The sequence below is a fragment of the Scyliorhinus canicula genome, chromosome 25 (assembly GCF_902713615.1).
Source record: "Scyliorhinus canicula chromosome 25, sScyCan1.1, whole genome shotgun sequence".
Classification (NCBI taxonomy): Eukaryota; Metazoa; Chordata; class Chondrichthyes; order Carcharhiniformes; family Scyliorhinidae; genus Scyliorhinus; species Scyliorhinus canicula.
This window is the reverse complement of record NC_052170.1, coordinates 23,217,621-23,240,326: the sequence shown is the minus strand read 5'-3', so window position 1 is coordinate 23,240,326 and position 22,706 is coordinate 23,217,621. Positions and strand designations below refer to the sequence as shown.

The 22,706-nt window shown below is 47.2% G+C and overlaps 1 protein-coding gene across 3 annotated transcripts in view; it reads right to left on the bottom strand.

The window, feature by feature from the left end:
• Nucleotides 1-22,706, bottom strand: part of LOC119957172 (CD209 antigen-like protein C) — an 82,620-nt gene that overhangs the window by 6,498 nt on the left and 53,416 nt on the right. For all 3 annotated transcript variants that reach the window (XM_038784963.1, XM_038784964.1, XM_038784965.1), the window contains 2 exons: nucleotides 20,756-20,907; nucleotides 8,147-8,259 (listed from right to left, as the gene is read on the bottom strand). In XM_038784963.1, coding sequence (XP_038640891.1) covers nucleotides 8,147-8,259; nucleotides 20,756-20,907 — 265 coding nt within the window. The remainder of the gene's footprint in view (nucleotides 1-8,146; nucleotides 8,260-20,755; nucleotides 20,908-22,706) is intronic.

The window sequence follows — 22,706 nt, the reverse complement described above, 5'->3', positions numbered from 1 at the left end:
ACCACCATGCTACCGTGCTGCCCATTATCCTGATGGCCACCTTTGTGTGCAGCTGCATCAAGCTGTGCGTGGACCCCGGTATGCAAACACCAAGTGTCACTACATACTGAGGTTCTACCTGCCTCCGGTGTTACGAAGGATGGGCCTGGCCTCATTGCCGCGGAACGCTCCAAGTAGTTGGACCGTGCCGTACCCCTGTCCCTCGTGGAAAATGTTTTGAAGGAAAACACCTTTTTTTTTTTATAAATTGAGATTACCCAATTATTTTTTTCCAATTAAGGGGCAATTTAGCGTGGCCAATCCACCTACTCTGCACATTTTTGGGTTGTGGGGGCGAAACCCACGCAGACACAGGGAGAATGTGCAAACTCCACACGGACAGTGACCCAGAGCCGGGATCGAACCTGGGACCTCAGTGCCAGGAGGCGGTTGTGCTAACCACTAGGCCACCGCTGCCCTAAGGAAAACACTCTTGACCACAAGGTAATGAAGCAGTGGTCAGTACATATTGTCCTCGAGGCCCTCAGGGAAAAGGAGACTGTGGAGGACGTTGGATGGTTCCCTGAGCAGACTGTCAGAGTCATCTGGCAGAACGCCTCATCACCAGAACTTTCAAACAAGCACCAAGACCTAGCTTGGCTGGTGGTGAGAAGGGCCCTCCCTGTCAGATTCTTCATGCACACCCGAGGGCTCAGCACTGTTGCACGCTGCCCTCTGAGTGGATGTGGGGGAAATGAGACAGTCACACACCTCCTGGTGGAATGTGCCTTTGCAAAGAAGGTCTGAAGAGAGATGCAGTGGTACTTGTCGAGGTTCATCCCGAGCAGCTCTGTGACACAGGACTCTTTGCTCTATGGACTGTTTCCAGGGACACACACCGAGACAAGTGTAAAACCCCTCGGTCCGGGTCTTCAATACTACAATGTATAAAAGAAACAATGCAATGTAAATATTTAAGAAAGAACTCTAACTTAAAGTAGGATATCTGTGTTATGTCATCCCAATTGAATTGAAGAAAGACAAATGAATGTGCAACTTTGATGAGAATGGACAGTCAAGACAATAGGAATGTCCTGTAATGTTTATTATAAATTTTATGAATAAAGTATATTTTTTGAAAAAAATAAATTAAAAAAAATCACTGTAAGGATCCCAGCTGAGTAAAGATCAAGAGGGAGACTCGAGGGCAGGTAGAAGTAGAAAGAAGTTGAACCGTGACGTCACCACCTGCAGGCAAGTGATTGGCTGGTGACTGGTAAGTAGTTTTTCTTTTCCCTGAAGTGTTATCGTGTGGGGAACAGTGTTTGCTTAGTGAGTGCTTGGGAGTTTCCAGCTGAATCCGGTTGGAGTGAGGACAGAGTGACTGTTGGGTAAGTAGTAAAGATTTAAATTGTTTGCGCAGACCCATAACAGCTGATTGCTGTTCTCGTGCGAGGTGCAGTGGTTGCTGGTTAAGTGTTTTATTTTTACCAGTATTTAAGTTGGGTACTTCCTAAACCCTAGAAACTACACTTGTAGTGTCCCCCACCCTTCCACCTCCTCTAACCTAAGGGGTAGAGTGAATAACAGGTAAGCTCTTTCTTTCTTTTTCTTTTATCGAGAGGGGATGGCAGGGAAGGCACTGCAATGTTCCTCCTGCAGAATGTTTGAGGTGAGGGAGTTTGAGGTCAGTGTCCCTGCTGATTTCACCTGTGGGAAGTGCACCCATCTCCAGCTCCTCAGAAACCGCGTTAGGGAACTGGAGCTGGATGAACTTTGGATCATTCGGGTAGCAGAGGTGGTCATAGATAGTAACTTAAGGGATGTAGTTACTCTGAAGAATCAAGATAGATGGGTGACGGTGAGAGGGGCTGGGAGGAAGCAGTCAGTGCAGGGGTCCTCTGTGGTCGTTTCCCTCAGTAACAAGTATACCGTTTTGGATACTGTTGAGGGGGACGACCTACCAGGGGTCAGCCACGGTGAATGGATCTCCAGCACTGAGTCCGTCCCTGTGGCTCAGAAGGGAAGGAGGGAGAGCAGGAGAGCAATAGTTATTGGGGACTCGATAGTTAGAGGGACAGATTAGACGGTTCTGTGGCAACAAAAGAGACTCACGATGGTATGTTGCCGCCTGGGTGCCAGGGTTCGTGACGTCTCGGACCATGTTTTCAGAATCCTTAAGGGGGAGGGGGAACAGTCACAAGTTGTGGTACACATCGGTACCAACGACATAGGTAAGAGAAGGGACGGGGATTTAAAACAGGAATTTAGGGAGCTAGGGTGGAAGCTGAGAGCCAGCACAACCATGTTGTCATCTCTGGTTTGTTTCCAGTGCCACGTGCGAGTGAGGTGAGGAACAGGGAGAGAGTGCAGATAAACACATGGCTGCAGGGATGGTGTAGGAGGGAGGGTTTCAGGTACGTGGATAATTGGAGCACATTCTGGGGAAGGTGGGACCTGTACAGACAGGACGGTTTGCACCTGAACCAGAGGGGCACCAATATCCTGGGAGGGAAATTTGCTACGGCTATTCGGGGGGGGGGGGGGGGGGTGTTGAAATTCATTTGTCAGGAGGATGGGAAAACGAGCTGTAGTCCAGAAGCCAGTGTTGAGAGTAGTGAGGTACTGAGGAGGGTATCAAGATCGCAGGAGTGTACCGGCAGACAGAAAGGTGGGTTGAAGTGTGTCTGCTTCAATGCAAGGAGCATCCGGAATAAGGTAGGTGAACTTGGAGCGTGGATTGGTACTTGGGACTACGATGTTGTGGCCATTACGGAGACATGGTTAGAACAGGGACAGGAATGGTTGTTGGGGGTTCCGGAGTATAGATGTTTCAGTAAGAGTAGGGAAGGTGGTAAAAGAGGTGGAGGAGTAGCATTGTTAATCAAGGATAGTTTAACGGCTGCAGAAAGGCAGTTCGAAGGTGATCTGCCTACTGAGGTAATATGGGCTGAAGTTAGAAATAGAAAGGAGCGGTCACGTTGTTAGGAATTTTCTATAGGCCCCCAAATAGTAATCGAGATGTGGAGGAAGAAATTGCAAAACAGATTATAGATAGCTGTGGAGGTCTCAGGGTAGTTGTCATGGGTGACTTACTTTTCAAATATTGATTGGAACCTCTATAGGTCGAACAGTTCGGATGGGGCAGTTTTTGTACAGTGTGTGCAGGAGGATTTCCTGACACAAATTTTGAATAGAGGGGGGGCCACATTGGATTTGGTACTGGGTAATGAACCGGGCCAAGTGTTAGATTTGTTTGTGGGAGAGCACTTTGGAAATAGTGACCACAATTTGGTGTCTTGTCTTTCACTATTGCAATGAAGCAGGATAGGGCCATATGGCAGGGCAAGTTTTATAATTGGGGGAGGGATAATTACGATGCGATTAGGCAAGAATTAGGGAGTACAAGATGGGAACAGAAACTGTCAGGGAAAGGCACAAATGAAAAGTGGAGCTTGTTCAAGGAACAAATACTGCGTGTCCTTGATAGGTATGTCCCCGTCAGGCAGGGAGGAAATGGCCGTGTGAGGGTACCATGGTTCACAAAAGAGGTTGAATGTCTTGTCAAGAGGAAAAAGGAAACGTATGTAAGGATGAGAAAGCAAGGTTCAGTTGGGTCGCTTGAGGGTTACAACGTAGCAAGGAATGAGCTAAAAAAAAAAGGGCTTCGGAGAGCTAGGAGGGGGCATGAGAAGTCCTTGGCGGGTCGGATCAAGGAAAACCAAGGCTTTTTACTCTTACGTGAGAAATAAAAGAATTACCAGGGTGAGGTTAGGGCCGATCAAGGACAGTAGTGGGAACTTGTGCATGGAGTCAGTGTTCACCAAGGAGAGGGGCCATGTCTTTGAGGATGAGAGTGTGATACAGGCGGGTAGGCTGGAGGAGGTAGATATTCTGAGGAAGGTTGTATTAGCAATTTTGAATACCCTTCGGACAAGTCCCCTGGGCCAGATGGGATATATCCAAGGATTCTTTGGGAGGCAAGGGATGAGATTGCAGTGCCTTTGGCTTTGATGTTTGTGTCCTCGCTGTCCACGGGGATAGTGCCAGAGGACTGAGAGTGGTGAATGTTGTTCCTCTGTTCAAGAAAGGGAATAGGAATGACCCTGGTAATTATAGGTCGGTTACTCTTACTTCGGTGGTCGGTAAGTTAATGGAAAAGGTCCTGAAGGATAGGATTTATGACCATTTAAAAAGATGCTGCTTAATCCGGGATAGTCAACACTGATTCGTGAAGGGTAAGTCTTGCCTCACAAATTTGATTGAATTCTTTGATTGTATTCTTTGAAGAGGTAACTAAGTGTGTAGATGAAGGTAGAGCAGTTGATGTGTATACATGGATTTTAGTAAGGCGTTTGATAAGGTTCCCCATGGTCGGCTCATGAAGAAAGTAAGGAGGTGTGGGATAGAGGGAAATTTGGCCAATTGGATAAGTAACTGGCTATCACATAGAAGACAGAGGGTGGTGGTGGATGGAAAATTTTCAGACTGGAGACCAGTTACCAGCGGTGTACCACAGGGATCAGTGCTGGGTCCTATGCTATTTGTGATTTTTATCAATGACTTGGAGGAGGGGACTGAAGGGTGGGTCAGTAAATTTGCTGATGACACCACGATTGGTGGAGTAGTGGATGAGGTGGAGGGCTGTTGAAGGCTGCAAAGAGACATTGATAGGATGCAGTGCTGGGCCGAAAAATGGCAGATGGAGTTTAACCCTGATAAGTGCGAGGTGATTCATTTTGGTAGAAATAATTTGAATGTGGAATACAGGGTCAACGGCAGGGTTCTGAGGAATGTGCAGGAACAGAGAGATCTTGGGGTTCATGTCCACAGATCTCTGAAGGTTGCCACTCAAGTGGATAGAGCTGTGAAGAAGGCCTATAGTGTGTTAGCATTTATTAACAGGGGGCTTGAGTTTAAGAGCCGCGGGGTTATACTGCAACTGTACATGACCCTGGTGAGACCACATTTGGAGTATTGTGTGCAGTTCTGGTCACCTCGCTATAGGAAGGAAGTGGAAGCATTGGAGAGGGTGCAAAGGAGATTTACCAAGATGCTGCCTGGTTTGCAGGATAGGTCTTATGAGGCAAGGTTGAGGGAGCTAGGGCTTTTCTCTTTGGAGCGGAGGAGGATGAGAAGCAACTTAATAGAGGTTTATAAGATGATGAGGAGGATAGATAGAGGGGATCTGCAGTTTCTGTAGATCGTGAATTGGGAGCCCAATCCACATCCTGTCTGATATTCATCACCATTGACATTAGCGGGAGAGAAAGTAAGGTAGGCTGTAAACAGTCATCTGATTTCTGTATTTATAAAAAGCTGAGTTACCACCCGAAATAAATTTCAGCTCCAATGTGCCAAGTGGACTTTTCTGTTACATAAACTTCAAAATAATATTTATTTGAAGATATTCTCATTGTAATTTCAATTGTTTAAGATTTTGGGATGCTAAGTGACAAATCCATGTTTGGTTCAGGATTACTAATAATATTGGAAGCTGTCTTCAACCTAATTGCAGTGCAATTGTTGGAATTAGGGCCAGGACTGTTTGTTCAGATGACACATAGCACCTTATAGTGATTGGGAGTTCAAAAGGCTTAAGCCAATTAGCTTGCTTGTAACAGGTTGAGTTATAAAAACAAGAAGAGGAGAGGTAGGCTTATTCCCATATCGGGTAGTGGTAGTGCAGCAAAAAACTGCTAGAATATAATTGCCGCTGGTTATACAAAAGACGCGATTCTCCGCCTCCCGACGCCGGGTGGGAGAATAGCGGGAGGGCCTCCTGACATTTTTCACGCCTTCCCGCTATTCTCCCCCCCCACGCCCGACCCACGCCACGAATCGCCGCTTTTTATGGCGAGCGGCGATTCTCCGGGGCCGAGCGGCCGGGCCTTCATGCCCCTTTCAACACGGCAGCAAACACACCTGCTCGCTGCCGTCGTGAAACGGGTGCCAGATGCCCGTTTGGGGCATCTGGGGGCCCGATTGGCACGGCAATACCACGGCCGTGCCAAGGGGGGCATAGGCCCGTGATCGGTGCCCACCGATCGCGGGCCATGCGTCCGTAACGGACGCACTCTTTTCCCTCCGCCACCCCGCAAGATCAAGTAGCGACGTCTTGCGGGGCGGCTGAGGGAAAAGACGGCAACTGCGCATGCGCGGGTTGGCGTTGTCCAACCTGCGCATGCGTGGCCGACATCATGGGCCGCGTCAGCCGCCATGACGCTTGACGTGCGGCCTTGACGACCGTCGTCAAGGCCGTGACGCACGGGTCCGCGCTCCTAGCCCCGCCCGGTGGGGGAGAATTGGCCCCGGAAGTGGGCGTGAAGGCTGCCGTGGGTCACGGCCTGTCCCACGGCAGACTTTACGATTCTCCACATTTGCGGAGAACTTCGCCCATGATATTCTGATCTATTGAAAACCACAAAACTGAACACCAGATGGGTGCACAATGGGAGGCTGATGCCATTTCTCCCGTTTAATTTTCCTGTCCATGTTAAGATTTATCCCGAAGGAATCCAAGCAACCCTTTTATATAGTGACACATCATCATTGAAAAACATTAATTGTAAAATGGTAGATTGCTCCTTGGCTATATCAAAGTTTTAGAAAAGTCACAATAACCATCTGAAGACAAAGGAAATTTCACTCTTTCAGCTGTGAATTTGTTATACCAACAAACAGATAAGATCAAATGTTCCTTAACATTCACAGACTTTCCAAACCATAATTGTCCAATTTTGAGTCTTCTGAATTGATGGTTCAGAAAATAATAAACCCCGCTTAGTTTGTAACTAAAGGCAGCTCCTTCAGTGCCTGGGACGTTCTCGGAGGGTTAAATCAGTTAGCCTCTGAAACCAGATGTGGGGATCAGGATGTGTCATTAAACTGCACCATTGAGTAGAAAGCAGGTTGCTGCAAATTGTAGTCATTTCCAAGTGCAGTGGGGGAGATGGTGGTATAGTGATCATGTCACAAGACTAGTAATCCAGAGGTCCAGGGGCCATGGAGTCAGATCCAACCACAACAGCTGGTGGAGTTAAATTCAGTTAATAAATCTGGAATATAAAGCTAGTCTCAGTAATGACCATGAAAATATCACCCATTCTTCTGTTTCACTAATGCCGCTTTAGGGAACTAAATCTGCTGAGGGGACTAAATCTGCTCATCTGGCCTACATGCGGCCCCAGATCTATAGCAATGTGGCTCAACTATTAACTACCCTCTAAAATGGTCTAGCAAACCACTCAGTTGTACCACATTGCTAAAGAAAAGTAAAAAAAAAGGAATACAACCATGTTGAAGACTTGGCATTGACTGAAGCATTAGTAACAACAATCAGTCAGTCAGCCCTGCAAAGTCCTCCTTAATGGCATCTGGGGACTTGTCACAATTGGGTGAGCTGAGCCACAGGCTAGTCAAGCCTGACACGGCCGTACTCAGTGAATGACTCTGAATACCTTTGACAAGAGCTTTGACAAAAAGTCATCCAGATTTGAAACATGAACTCCCTTTTCTCTCCACAGATGCTGTTAGACCTGCTGTGTTTGTCCACTATTTTCTGTTTTTGTTACAACTCTGAATATCAGTGTACAAGGGGCTTCCACAGCATCAGAACATAATTAAAACCAATCCTCCAGGAGGGCTCCATAAAGGCCCTCTTAATATGGTAGCCTGCTGAAAGCCCTTCTTTTCCTTCTGCCTCTTCTTGAAGCTTGTTGCGTTCTGTGTGACCTCTTATTCTCAAAGTCATACTCAAAGCCAAGAGGAAGCCCTCCTAGGGTCCCCCTCTTTGGATTGAACTGGTTTGTGAACAAGCCTTTCAATTGCTGAAGAACTACTTCAGGCAGATAACTTCCTCTAAAATATTCAAACTTTTAACAAGGATGGAAAAGCACCCAAAACTCGTAAAATTGTAACAACACCCAAAATAAACATTGCAGCAATTAAGTTGTAAATAGTTGATGCTCCCTTTTCGTATTTCAGGGGACCTCATAGTGCCCAATAGAAAGTTGCTGCCAAGCTCAATTTTGTACCCTTTGTCTCTAAATCATTTCTCCTATTCAGTTAATATCTGAAGTTGTAGATCTAAAACAAATCCAGCGTTTTGTTTAGTGCTCAATGCTTTAGGTATTGCCCAAAATGTGCAATTGAAACAGGAACTCACTTTACAGAGGAAGTATAATCCGTGCCATCCACCCATCGCCAGTCACCTTCAGAGATTAAATCACTGAGTCCAATCCAGTGATCTTTGTCATTCTGCCATCCTTTTACAAATGTCTGCAATGTAAATAAATGTGTAATTACAATGTATGGCACAGCATAGATTGGCAGCATATATTAGTGGAAAACTCTCTACGTTGGCATTCTTCTCTCAGAGGCCTTAACCCAGTGTTTTTCAAAGTTTTTTTCCAGGGACCCATTTTTACCAACCAGCCAACCTTCGGGACCCACGCCGGCTGACCTTCGCGACCTACCATTTTCTCTCACCTTTTTGTGCAGGGAAGGTCATGTCTTACAAACCTAATAGAATTCTTTGAGGAAGTGACAAAGTTAATTGATGAGGGAAGGGCTGTAGATGTTGTATACATGGACTTTAGTAAGGCATTTGATAAGGTTTCCCATGGCAGGTTGATGGAAAAAGTGAAGTCGTATAGGGTTCAGGGTGTACTAGCTAGATGGATAAAGAACTGGCTGGGCAACAGGAGACAGAGAGTAGTGGTGGAAGGGAGTGTCTCAAAATGAAGAAAGGTGACTAGTGGTGTTCCACAGGGATCCGTGCTCGGACCACTGTTGTTTGTGATCTACATAAATGACCTGGAGGAAGGTATAGGTGGTCTGATTAGCAAGTTTGCAGATGATACTAAGATTGGTGAAGTTGCAGATAGCGAGGAGGACTGTCAGAGAATACAACAAAATATAGATAGATTGGAGAGTTGGGCAGAGAAATGACAGATGGAGTTCAATCCAGGCAAATGCGAGGTGATGCATTTTGGAAGATCAAATTCAAGAGCGGACTATATGGTCAATGGAAGGGTCTTGGGGAAAATTGATGTACAGAGAGATCTGGGAGTTCAGGTCCATTGTACCCTGAAGGTGGCAACGCAGGTTGATAGAGTGGTCAAGAAGGCATACAGCATGCTTGCCTTCATCGGACGGGGTATTGAGTACAAGAGTTGGCAGGTCATGTTACAGTTGTATAGGACTTTGGTTCGGCCACATTTGGAATACTGCGTGCAGTTCTGGTCGCCACATTACCAGAAGGATGTGGATGCCTTGGAGAGGGTGCAGAGGAGGTTCACCAGGATGTTGCCTGGTATGGAGGGTGCTAGCTATGAAGAAAGGTTGAGTAGATTAGGATTGTTTTCATTGGAAAGACGGAGGTTGAGGGGGGACCTGATTGAGGTCTACAAAATTATGAGAGGTATGGACAGGGTGGATAGCAACAAGCTTTTCCCAAGAGTGGGGGTGTCAGTTACAAGGGGTCACGATTTCAAGGTGAGAGGGGGAAAGTTTAAGGGAGATGTGCGTGGAAAGTTTTTTACGCAGAGGGTGGTGGGTGCCTGGAATGCTTTACCAGCGGAGGTGGTAGAGGCGGGCACGATAGCATCATTTAAGATGCATCTAGCCAGGTATATGAATGGGCTGGAACAGAGGGAAGTAGACCTTGGAAAATAGGAGACAGGTTTAGATAAAGGATCTGGATCGGCGCAGGCTGGGAGGGCCGAAGGGCCTGTTCCTGTGCTGTAATGTTCTTTGTCTTTGGTTTGCTGCCCACAAAATGGAGGTGTCAAAATCGCGCCCAAAGCACGTGATGTCGACATTCGGGGCCTTCAGGCAGAAAGATTACATGGAATTTTTAAAAATTCTTCTGTGTCTCCGATTGCGCAAATTTGAGGCCAGCAGCCGGCTTTTTAACCTTCTTTTGTTGTATTCCCAATTCTGGCCTCTTGTGCATTATTTCCTTCGCTCCACAATTGGTGGCTGTCCTGTCGGCTGCTATTGCCCTAAACTCTGGAAAATCTTCCTTAAACCACTCTGCCTCTTTATCGCTCTCTCTCTCTCTCTCTTTCACTTCCTTTAAGCCTCTCAGTCTGTCACGACTCTCCCGATCTGCGGGCATGCATGTGCAGTGTGGCTGCATTTATTTTATATGGTCGCGGCCTTTTTGAAGGCCGCTCAAGCCGGCATTGTTAAAAGCCATCTGCGGAGGCTGTTGCGCGCAAATTTTCACAATCGGGAGCACCGCAACGGATGACCCTCCCGACACCCGCCATCAACCCACCCGTGGGTCACGACCACGACTTTGAAAATGCCTGCCTTAACCCATTGATTTCAAACCAGCTTTCCTCCCTACTGAAATGTGAGATGAATGCAGTTTTAGACCAGGGAAGTAGTGTAATAATGGTACTTGTCTAAAAATCCAGAGTTCCAAAGAAGAGCCATATTGGACTCAAAACTCAATGTTACCTGCATTTTTCCAACATTTCCTGTTTTTATTTCAGATTTCTAGCATCTGCAGTATTTTTCTTTTAATTTCTGGAATCAGGAGTCCCAGGCTAATGCTCAGGGAGCATGGATCCAATCCCACCATAGCAGCTAGTGGAAAATAAATTCAATTATTTTAAAAATTCTGGAATATAAATCTAGTTTCACTAATGTTGACCATGCAACTACCATTGATTGTAAAAACCTATCTTGTTCACTAATGCCCTTTTGGGGGTGGATATCTGCCATCCTTACCTACATGTGTCTCCAGACCGACAGCAATGTGCCTGACTCTGAAATGGCCTACCAAGACACCGCAGCTGTATCAAACTGCTACAGAGAAGAAACTACCCAGAATCAACCTAGTTGCCGGAAATTTGAATGGCATGCCTTGCCCTGCCAACCCTACAAAGTCCTTCTTACTAACAGTGATTCACCTGAGGAAGGAGCTGTTCTCCGAAAGCTAGTGATTCGAAACAAACTGTTGGACTTTAACCTGGTGTTGTAAGACTTCTTACTGTGCCCACCCCAGTCCAACGCTGGCATCTCCACATCATGACCTCTCACTAATATCAGGGGGCACATGCCAAAATTGGTAGAGCTGTCCCACAAACTAGGCAAGCAACAACCTGACATAGTCACACTCACTAATTTTTTTAAAAATATTTTTTATTCTCCTTTTTCACATTTTATCCCAAATTTACACCCAACAATAAATAATAATCAGGAACGAATGTAATGTCAATCCCCATATCAATAACAACAATCCCATCCTCCCACCAAACCCCAGACATTAGGCTGCATGTTAACATAAACAAATGACAAAAAGAAATCAGGAATCACCCATAGTCACCATTAACACATACAGTCCCTCCACCCCAACCTTCCCAGCCCCCCCTAATATTCAATGTGATCCAATTCTCGAAAGTGCATAAAGAATAATGCCCATGAATTGTAGAACTCCTCCATCCTTCCCCTCAGTTCAAATTTGACCTTTAAGCATCAAGAATTCCAGCACGTCCCCCCACCATGCCAGGGCACAGTGTGGAGAGGTTGATCTCCACCTAACAGGATCTGCCTTCGGGCGATCAACGAGGAGAAGGCGACAACATCTGCCTCCGCGCCCGTTTCCAACCCCAGCTGATCCGACACCCCGAATATGGCCTCCCGAGGGCCCCGGGTCCAGTTTCACGTGCACAACTTTAGAGATTAGCCTAAACACCTCCTTCCAGTAATCCTCCAGCAAAATATATGAACGTGGTTTGCGGGCCCCCCCTACTATGTTCACACACATCTTCTAACCCCTCAAAGAGCCAGCTCATCCTTGCCCTTGTAAGGTGCTCTCTATACACCACCTTCGACTGTATCAGCCCCAAACTCGCACATGAGGTGGAGGCGTCACCTTCCGGAGCACCTCACACCAGAACCCTTCCTCCATACCCACTCCCAACTCTTCCTCCCACTTTGCCTGGACCCCTTCTGGTGGCACCTTCTCCTCCTCCAAAATAGCCCAGTAAACCACCGATACCACCCCCTTCTCCAGTCCCCCTGTCGTCAGCACTTCCTCCAGCAATGTGGAAGCTGGCTCTACTGGGAAGCTCTGTATCTCCTTTCTGGCAAAGTCTCAAACCTGCATGTATCTAAATATTTCCCCCTGCTCCAGCCCATACTTCACTCCCATCTCCTTCAATCCCGCAAAACGACTCCCGAGAAACAAATCTTTTAGTGTCATAATTCCTTTCTCCTCCCATCTCCGAAAATTTCCATCGCACTTCCCTGGCTCAAATCTATGGTTCCCCCGAATTGGAGTCACACTCACTAATTGACGGAAAAATCATTTTGATAAATGTAGAAATTTCAGATATATACAGCATTTGGTGCAGTAAGCGTTGAAAGTTTGGGTTAGTGCCTGTATGACTGCTGCAGTAGTGTTTTTAAAAATCCTGATTTGTAGGACAGCTAGGTTTTTGGGAGCCAGAGGTGCAATTGAAGCATTATAAATAATTGGGTGAATAAATTTCTGTTTATATTAAGAGTGTTCCCCGCAGAGTGAGTTAATGAGAAACACCGTGTTCCGTTAATAAGATGATGTAGAAAATGGGAAGAGTAAGGGTTTGAAGAAGTCAGGTGTTGAGTTTTAGTTTGTGGCTGGAAGGCAAGCTGAGAAGTTTCTGAAGAAATGAAGCTGGTGCACAAAAAATCTGGAGCATGGTTTACACCATCACTCTTGCTGGGTCCACAGACATCGGGGTACAATCTTTAAAAGATTCCCAGATCCGTGTTTAAAATAAATATTCTCCGAACCCCCCATGGACACAGAGGACCACACCCACAAGCTTCGGGGCAACAAGGCAACAAGGTACCCTTCCTACACTGTGCTGTCTTCGGGGCTCTCCCTTCTCCCCCACCCACCACAGCACATAAGGGGACCCCCCTCCCAATGGAGAAGGGACACTCCCTGGCACTGTCCACTTCCCGTGCCCATTTGCCATTCAACCCTGGGGTCCTCCATGCACCCCAGTGTGGTCACATTTGAAAACCAATAGTGATTCGAGCCAATGTAAGGTCATGCTGCAGGTGGAGGGTCCATCACAGAACATAGAACAGCACAGAACAGGCCCTTCGGCCCTCGATGTTGTGCCGAGCAATGATCACCCTACTCAAACCCACGTATCCACCCTATACCCGTAACCCAACAACCCCCCCTTAACCTTACTTTTTAGGACACTACGGGCAATTTAGTATGGCCAATCCACCTAACCCGCACATCTTTGGACTGTGGGAGGAAACCGGAGCACCCAGAGGAAACCCACGCACATACGGGGAGGACGTGCAGACTCCGCACAGACAGTGAACCAGTAGGGAATCGAACCTGGGACCCTGAAGCTGTGAAGCATTTATGCTAACCACCATGCTACCGTGCAGCCCACTTTTTTTTTCTTTTTTCTTTTTTCTTTTTTTTTCTTGCTGGCAGAGGTAGTGTCACACTGAAAAACGTCCTCACAGCTATCACTGTGTAACCGCTCCTTCTGGAGGAGTCTGTCTACTCTCTGAATAATACAGTCCAAACTTTTATCAACATTAAGTCACACCTCCCATTCCTCCACCCATCCCATGGGTGAACACGATAGCATAAAGCCATTCTAGTACATTTAAATTAGGCGTGAACCTGATAATGGCAAGGGCGAGGAATATCTGAAACTGAGAATATACCGGCGCAAGTCCCATTTGTTCTCTTGGGTGATTTAGCGGCCATAACGAGATTTGCGGCCGCAGTGAAGGGCCGCTGTATGTTGCCCAAAATGTCTTCTCCTATGAACAAATCGGGGCATGATCCTTGCTGCAATTGTCCGGCACTATAAAAAGGTTCCTTTCCTCTCGTGAAAAATGCCGCACCTGCGGTGTGAAACATCCGATTTTCCCACCTTAGCAGCATCGAATCATTTCCATGAAGGTGGCACTGCATTTAAATGGCTCCACAACACTTGCTCTCATTCAAGCCAGGAGGATGGCAGAGAGGAAATTAGTTCCTAGATTTACGGAGTGGGCTCTCAGCCATTTGCTGGATACCGTGAAGGAGAGGCCCCTACAATACAGTAGCATAGTGGTTAGCACTGTTGCTTCGCAGCATCAGAGTCCCAGGTTTAATTCCCGGCTTGGGTCACTGTGCGGAGTCTGCACGTTCTCCCCGTGTCTGCGTGGGTTTCCTCCGGGTGCTCCGGTTTCCCCCCACAAGTCCCAAAAGACGTGTTTGGTAGGTGAATTGGACATTCTGAATTCTCCCTCTGTGCACCCGAACAGGCGCCGGAATGTGGCAACTGGGGGCTTTTCACAGCAACTTCATTGCAGTGTTCATGTAAGCCTACTTATGACAATAATGTTTATTATTGTTATATACCATTGGGCTGACAGGAGGCCCTCCAGCAAGGTGACAAATCCCCCCGGGAGACAGTGGCAGCATTGGTCAGTGCCAGCAGTCTGGTCACAAGGACAGGAGTACAATGCAGAAAAAAGATGAATGACGACTCCAATCAGCCAGGATAAATGCTCTTCTGTCTCGTCTCTGCAATCCACACTTCTGACACCCAAGAATGTTACCTCGATCCCACAGGCTGCCAACATGCAGGCCCCCAGCATCCGACCTCCCAATAGCATTGTCAAACACAACCACCAGCACTCCTCATCAGAACCCCTTCCATGCTTAGGTGCACTGCCCACACATGCCAGGTGTCATCAACCTCTGACCCACCCAGTGCCCAGATCACATTATCCCCATTTGTGTCTTGGAGGACAAAGCCGCCACAACCACCATGACTGAGAGAAAACAGGTGCTGGGATGTCAGAACTGAGGATCCTGACCCTGTACGAGGAGAGAGCTACAGAGTCCGTGGGGAGACGGAGGGGAGAAGAAGCAGCGGGTCTGCGCAGAGAGCAAAGAAGGCCCATGCGAGAAAAGTGAGGACCCACTGCATCTTCATTCAGATGACCAGTCTCAAGTGAGTTCTGTGTAATCCAGTCCCTTGACCAAGCAATGTACTAAAAGCAATCCCTTGCTTTGCAAGAACATCAACTAAAGAATCTGGCCTGTCTACCAGCATTGTCACACTGCCCACCATCAACACCACCTTGGAGATGATCTTGGAGAGGACATGGAGGAAGCACCATCGTTACCAGCCGCACCATCGGACAGACTCACACCTCGGTGGGTGATCCGAGCAGGCAGGCTTCTGTGTCACTGTCTGGTGAGCACCAGATGGATGCACATCAGATGGAGGCAGGAGCATCCTAGGGATCAGACCAGTGGAGGTCTGTTGGATCCCAGGACCCAGCTGTGCCCAGCCAGGTGCCGTTTATCTCGACACATTCATCACTCAGCTGATGCGATGCAAAGGCAGAGCTGGGAATACCAGGAAGGGTCGTCAGAGACACTCCTGCGACAGCAAGGCTGAATGGAGGAGTCCCAAAGCCTTCTGTCGCAGGGGATGTTGCCAGCAATGTATGGCACCTAGGTCAATACCTCAAGGGTGGCGTCCTCAGTGGAGCCTGGGCAAGCCTGTGCTGGCCTTGGAAAGGGTCCAGAGGAGGTTCGCGAGAATGATTCCCTGGAATTAAAAGCTCGCCGTATGAGGAGCAGTTGAGAACTCTGGGTCTGTACTCATTGGACTTTAAAAGGATGAGGGAGGATCTTATTGAAACTTACAGGAAACTGAGAGGCCTGGATAGAGTGGACGTGGAGAGGATGTTCTCACTTGTAGAAAAAAACTAGAAGCAGAGGACACAATCTCAGACTAAAGTGATGATCTTTTAAAACAGAGATGTGGGGGAATTTCTTCAGCCAGAGGGTGGTGAAACCGCAGAAGGTTGTGGAGGCCAAATCACTGAGTGTCTAAGACAGAGATAGGTAGGTTCTTGATTAATAAGGGGTTATGGGGAGAAGGCAGGAACATAGAACATAGAACATAGAACAGTACAGCACAGAACAGGCCCTTCGGCCCTCAATGTTGTGCCGAGCCATGATCACCCTACTCAATCCCACGTATCCACCCTATACCCGTAACCCAACAACCCCCCCCCTTAACCTTACTTTTATTAGGACACTACGGGCAATTTAGCATGGCCAATCCACCTAACCCGCAAATCTTTGGACTGTGGGAGGAAACCGGAGCACCCGGAGGAAACCCACGCACACAGGGGGAGGACGTGCAGACTCCACACAGACAGTGACCCAGCCGGGAATCGAACCTGGGACCCTGGAGCTGTGAAGCATTTATGCTAACCACCATGCTACCCTGCTGCCATAATGGGGAGAATGGGGATGAGAAAAATATCAGGCATGATTGAATGGCAGAGCTGACTTGATGGACCGAATGGCCTAATTCTGCTACGAAGTCTTATAATCTAAGAGGTCACATCCATGACATGAAAACTCCAAAGCATAGTTCAGTCACTGAAGACCATGGCTAAGGGGTCCAATTGTTTGGTGCAGACAATGGCGGACCTCTAGGACTGGCAGCAGCAGATCACATTGAGGCATCTGGAGCTCACTGCAACTGCCCTTCCATCTCATGGAGTAGCCCATGAGCACCAAGAGCATACCCTGGGACCTTCGACCCAGGAGACCCCGGGAGTGACCAGCCAATCTGAACCCCCTTCCGAAGACTCGGGTAACTCAGGCACACAAGCAGAACAGGGTGATGTGACCACCCCAGTGCCACCCAAATGTAGGTGGCATTCCATCTGGACACAGTTCTTCTCATTGTCTCTCAATGTCAAGCAGACGGTTAGGCCCATTCATTCTGAATGTTTAATTCGCTGTGATAGGACTCGGGCATGATTCAATGAACGCCAAGACCCTTGCCCCTAATCCGCCTCTGAAGGCAAGGGGCAAAAGACTGGAGAGGTAAACCTCACTCAGACAAGAGCTGGAAGTCATTGTGCTCGCAGCAGACAGACAGAAGTCAGACATAAACAATAGATAAGGAGCATCACAGACCGTTATTCACTGCGAGTCATCATCACCTCTTGCACAGACTGGACAACAGGCATGCAGATACGCCCCAACCCCAGCATCCTGATGAGTAAGATCTCTGCAACTTTCATCCTTTGGTCACAAAGGTGTCACAATATCCTGGAGGTGGGGATTGAAGCGCTGTTGAACAACATTCTGGTCTTACTCCATGAAGTGGGAGGTGACGAGGGCATCCCTCGCCCTTCTGCCCATGTGCATCCTCATCCCAGCATGGCCTCCATTCTCTGCATCCTCAGCGGCCTTTTCCTCAAACTCCTTCCTGAATGTCCACCTCATCGGAGGACTGGTGTCGCTCCTCTGGATCTTCCTCATGAATGTCATTGCCCTGCTGAAAAGCCAGGTTATGTAGGGCACAGCAGACCACCACAATGCGGGAGATTGGGAGCTGTAAATGCGTCTTCATGCTCTTATCTCAGATTGGTGGCACTGTGCGCTTTGTTGTACCAGGCCTCTGCTGCAGTCTCTGGCATACACACTGGCGTCATCGCCTCAGGTGTATCCCCTGTTCCCTACAAGTCATTCTTGCAGCCTGGGGTGACCCACAAAAATGCCCGAGGATGTAATTATCATGCATGCTCCCTGGAAAACGTGCATACAAATTCATGAATTGCATCTGGTGGCCACAAATCAGCTGAAGGTTGTGAGAGTGGAGCCCTTCCTGTTTATGATGGGGGCTCTCTGATGTCACAGGACATGTATAGTGATGTGTGCAGCTGATCGCCCCTCCATCTGTGCCAAACCAGCTACGGTAGCACAGTGGTTAGCATTGCGGCTTCACAGCACCAGGGTCCCAGGTTCGATTCCTGACTTGGGTCACTGTCTGTGCGGAGTCTGCATGTTCTCCTCATGTCTGTGTGGGCTTCCTCCGGGTGCTCAGGTTTCCTCCCACAGTCCAAAGATGTGCCGGTTAGGTGGATTGGTAATGCTAAATTGCCCTTTGTGTCCAAAAAGGTTAGGAGGGGTTATTGGGTTAAGGGGTTCGGGTGGAAGTGAGAGGTTAAGTGGGTCGGTGCAATCTCGATGGGCCGAACGGCTTCCTTCTATGTTCTCTGATGCCTAATTCCATAGCTCTCTCACCTTGCTGGGCTTGATCCAGGTCAAAATAAATTCCAAAGCCCTGACAGAGTGCAATCGTGACCTCTCGGAGGCACTCATGGGCAGATGTTTGTGAAATGCCACACAGGTCACACATTGAGCCTGGAACAACCTCGTTGTGTACAAATTAAGGACTGCCATAACCTACACGACCACAGGGAGCAGATGTCAGCCATAGAAGTCTGCAATGATTTGACTCAGGTACCGCAAGGTCTCCCTGGTTAGGCAGAGTCTTCTACGGCTCATGTTGTCCCACAGCTCCTTGTCACAAATGTATCAAAGCTTCCCCTGCCAAGCTTATCCCTTCTAAATCGGGGCTGCCGCTGTTAACTGGATTATTCTCATAGGCGGCAATCGGGCAATCTTCAGGTTTAATTTCCTCATTGGGTTGTACATTGTTCTTCACATTATTCCAAAAAATATACACCAACTAAGAAGCAGTTTTAAGTTACTCTTCGGCGTTTTGAGAAGTGTGAGAGAGAGAGAGACTGAGAGGTGTTGCAGCTGGATAACATCAGCACCCATTGGCCTCCCGAACCTGGAGCAGCCAGTCCCATGCCTTATCCAAGGGCTACCACTCACTCACAGCAAGGTGCTTTCCCAGCTTAAATGCATGACTGTCCCTGGCCTCATCCTGTCAGACTCGCCTTTGGTCTCCTGTCTGTACTCCCCTCCCTTTTCTATGTATCACTGGAGGTTCTGAAAGGAGGTTTATATGCTCGACATCAGACGAACACAGATCTCTCAGAACTTTTAAATAACACAGTAGCACGCAATGTACTACTGGGACAGTCACACACACAGTGCACTACTGGGACAGTGAGTCTCCTGGGGGCAGCACAGTAGCACAATGTCTAGCCGTTGCATGAGAATCCCATTCTCGCAAGGTGCTGCACTGAATTAACTTTCATGGACATCAGTAAATCTTACATAATGGCCAATGTTTGATTAATAAATCATCCTCTAAATAACAGAAATTTGATTTTGAACAAATCAGGAGGTCTCAGCTGAGAATTAGAAACCAATGAGAGTAAATGAGAGATTGGAGCATAGATGGGGGTGGGATTCTCTGATCCTGGGGCTAAGCGTTGATGCTGTCGTAAACGTTGGAGCGCTTTTTTACTCTGGCGTCACCTGGCCCCTAGGATCAGCAATCCTGCGCAGCACATGGGGCCAGCACGGCACTGGAGCGCTTCACTCAGCTCCAGCTGCCGATCCGGGAATCAGAAATGGTGCCACGGGTCCGCACTACGGCCGTCACGAGTTCACGCATGCACGTGGGTTGCCTTCTCCGCGCCAGCCCCGACGCAACATGGTGGAGCGCTACAGGGACTCGGCGCGGAGGAACATAGGCCCCCAGAAGGATAAACCTGCCTGCCGATCGATAGACGCCGATTGTGGGCCAGGTCACAATGGAGGCCCACATGGGGTTAGATCCCCGCTCCCTCTCACCAGCCCCCCCCCCCCCCCCCCCCCCGCAGCATGAACACAGAGTACTCGCTGGGTAGGACCACACGGCACCAGCGGGACTCAGCCCATCGCGCACGGAGAATCATCAGGGGGGCCATGTAGAGCAGCCCCCAACCGGTGCCAATGGCGGTGATTCCCCGGTGACCGGAGAATCAGTGGACCACCGTTGGGGCGGCGTCGTGTGAATCGGGCCCCCCCCCTCCACCGGTGATTCTCCGACCCGGCGTGGGGTTGGGGAATCACGCCCAAGGATTTCCTTAAAAGTAAGACCTCATGGTCAAGGACCCAATCCTTAATTCCTGCCTTCCTGAATTCTTCAATCATCTATCCTTTGTGTTTAAAAAGTGATTTCTTTATGCTTTTATTTTTAATGGTTTGTTTTTCCATGTGTTTGACCGTTGTATATATTATTTAAAATTTCACTTCTAAGTTTTGATTCAGTTCTTATTCATGTGTATTCAAGTGGATACTTAGCAGCAAAGCTTATTTTGGACACCTCCAATCAACTAGATAATCAACTCCTATTAGAAGATAGAATAAGAGATCCTATTGTCACAAAGGGCATTCGCAGGACCTCACCGATTTATGACATATAAAGAGAACCTGAGAAATATATCCAAATTTGCTAATGATACAAACCTAGCTGGGAATGTAAGCTGTGAGGAAGACACAACACAACCCAGAGAGATGGAGGTGGGTTAGGTTAATGGGCAAAGAGATAGCAGATGGAATACAATGTGGGGAAGTTTGAAGTTGGGTTACTGTGCACTGTTTTGGTCTCCATATTTAAAGAGGTATAGACAGGCATTAGAGGTTACACAGTGAAGCTTCATTAAATTGGTTCCTAAGAGGAGAAAATTGCGCTTTAATGAGAGGCTGAGTAAATTGGCCCTATACAATCTGGAGTTTAGATAATGAGAGGTGTTCTCATTGAGCCATAGAAAGGACATGACATGGTTAACACTGAGAGGTTGTTCCTCAGGCTGGAGAATCTAGAACATTGAGATAGAATCTGAGGATGAGACACCAAATATTTAGGACGGAGATGAGAAATTTCTTCACTCAGAGGATTGTGATTCTTGTGAATTCTCTACCTCAGAGGGTCATGAGTTCGCCTTCATTAGTTCCCACATCAGTGAATATGCTGCAAAATTATTAGCTGTTGGTGGATTGGGAAACGTAATACTCTCCTACCTGTTCCTCAGCTTTGTTAATGACAACAAGATTAGCGTCCATTGAGGCACAGGATTTCTGGGCATCTGTCCAGTTTTTCTTGTATGATGAAAAGTAATAACAATTTTTCTGGAACAACCTCCACTCGTCAGGACAGCGGATATGAAGTAATTCTATGAAGAAATTTAAATAACAGTTAGACCAAACAGGTGTATCCTATTAACTCTGTGACAGGTGATGTTCAGTTAGAGTTTTGTGCAGAGTCTGTTGGAATGAAATAAATGTGTGTTGGTGAAAAAGGAATAGAACCTTTGACTCTTCATACCACAGCAACTAAAAAGTCTAACAATTGGTAGCAGAGGATGATTTCTGTGTAAATGTGAAGGGTTGAAAGATACAACTTTTCCAGATCAAACCCAGGAGTGAGTGAAAAAAAAGGGATATATGGCTGAGCCCAGGATAAAGATGGCTGCATATGACTATATGGGAATCGTACGACCAATGGAGAAGTGCAATAGTTATGTGAACAAAGGTAAGTGCTTTGGGAAAGAGAAACCAAGGTACGGCATTGGCTCTCTTTCTCTACCATATGGTAGTAAAATCTGAAACAAAGTGCTTTCTGAGCTGGAATTGGAAGAGTTAGGCACAGAAGAAGGTCTGGAGACTTATTATATTATATGGATAAGATTTATAAGGACTTGTTAAGTGCGAATGAAGCATGGATTTTGATAAGTCCCGGAAAATGGAGGATTTTCCATGGAAGACGATATAATGGAATTTGGCAGACTATATAAAAAGCTGCAGAAACACAACCTGGAATTTCCAGTCTGTGTTGGCCTTTAAATTACTTGACTGTGCGAGAGTGAGCAACATGGATGGGCTCCTGGTTTTGACAGGAGTTCACTTTACGGATAAGGATACCTTATTCGAACAGATGACAAAAGCTTTACAAAAGTTTCTGTGGAAACATTTGGTTCCGATGGCTCTGATGACCCAAATAGGTCAGCCTGCAATGAGGCAGAATATGGAAGATACACTACTAACAGGATGGTAAAATCGTATGGCTACGAAAAGAGCTCAAGACTATAAAAGAAGACCGAGACAAGGAAATTATGAAGACAGAAACCCAGTTGGAAGATGAATCCCAGAAATGCATGGGGCATGATAAATCGATGTGACTCTCGATACCATTATGCTTTCAACTGTCCAACTTGTTATGATGGAGTGTTTGGAGCGACACATGACATGGAAGAGGAAAAAGATAGTGACCAGAAAGAAGGCATTGTCCTATTAACAAGCTGTTTTACGCCGGTAATGAGGGTGTTGGTTGCAGAACCCTTCAACTGTGCTGTATTGGACAGTGGCTTCACATCTACTGTATGTGGAATTGACTGGTTCAAATGTTATCTGGACTCCTTAAATGCTGAAAATCATAGCAAGGTTAAGGAATTTGAAAGTTCCACAAGTTTCAGGTTTGGGGCTGATAATACTCTGAAGTCGCTGAAAAGAGTGGTGATCCCTTGCAAAATTGCCGGAGTGAATAATTTCATTCGCATATCAAGTGAGACACCTTTGCTTCTGAGCAGACCGTCAATGAACAAAGCACACATGAAACTGGATAAGGCAACAGTTTTTGGAAAGACGGTGGACTTACAATTTACACAGTTGGGACACTATTGTATTCCATTACTGACAAATAATATTTCAAGTAGAGTGGTTAAGGATGAGTTAATGGCAGTTGAAAATGGGACTTTAGCTGATAAAAAGCTTATTGCATTAAAACTGCATCGGCAATTTGCGCATCCATCTCCTCGGAGGCTGAAAAATTTATTAAAGGATGCAGGGGTAAGGGAGGACGACTATACTAAACTGATAGGACAGGTTAGTGATCACTGTGAAGTTTGTAGGAAGTACAGAAGGACACCAGCATGACCGATAGTAACCCTACCTTTGGCCTGGGATTTTAACAACA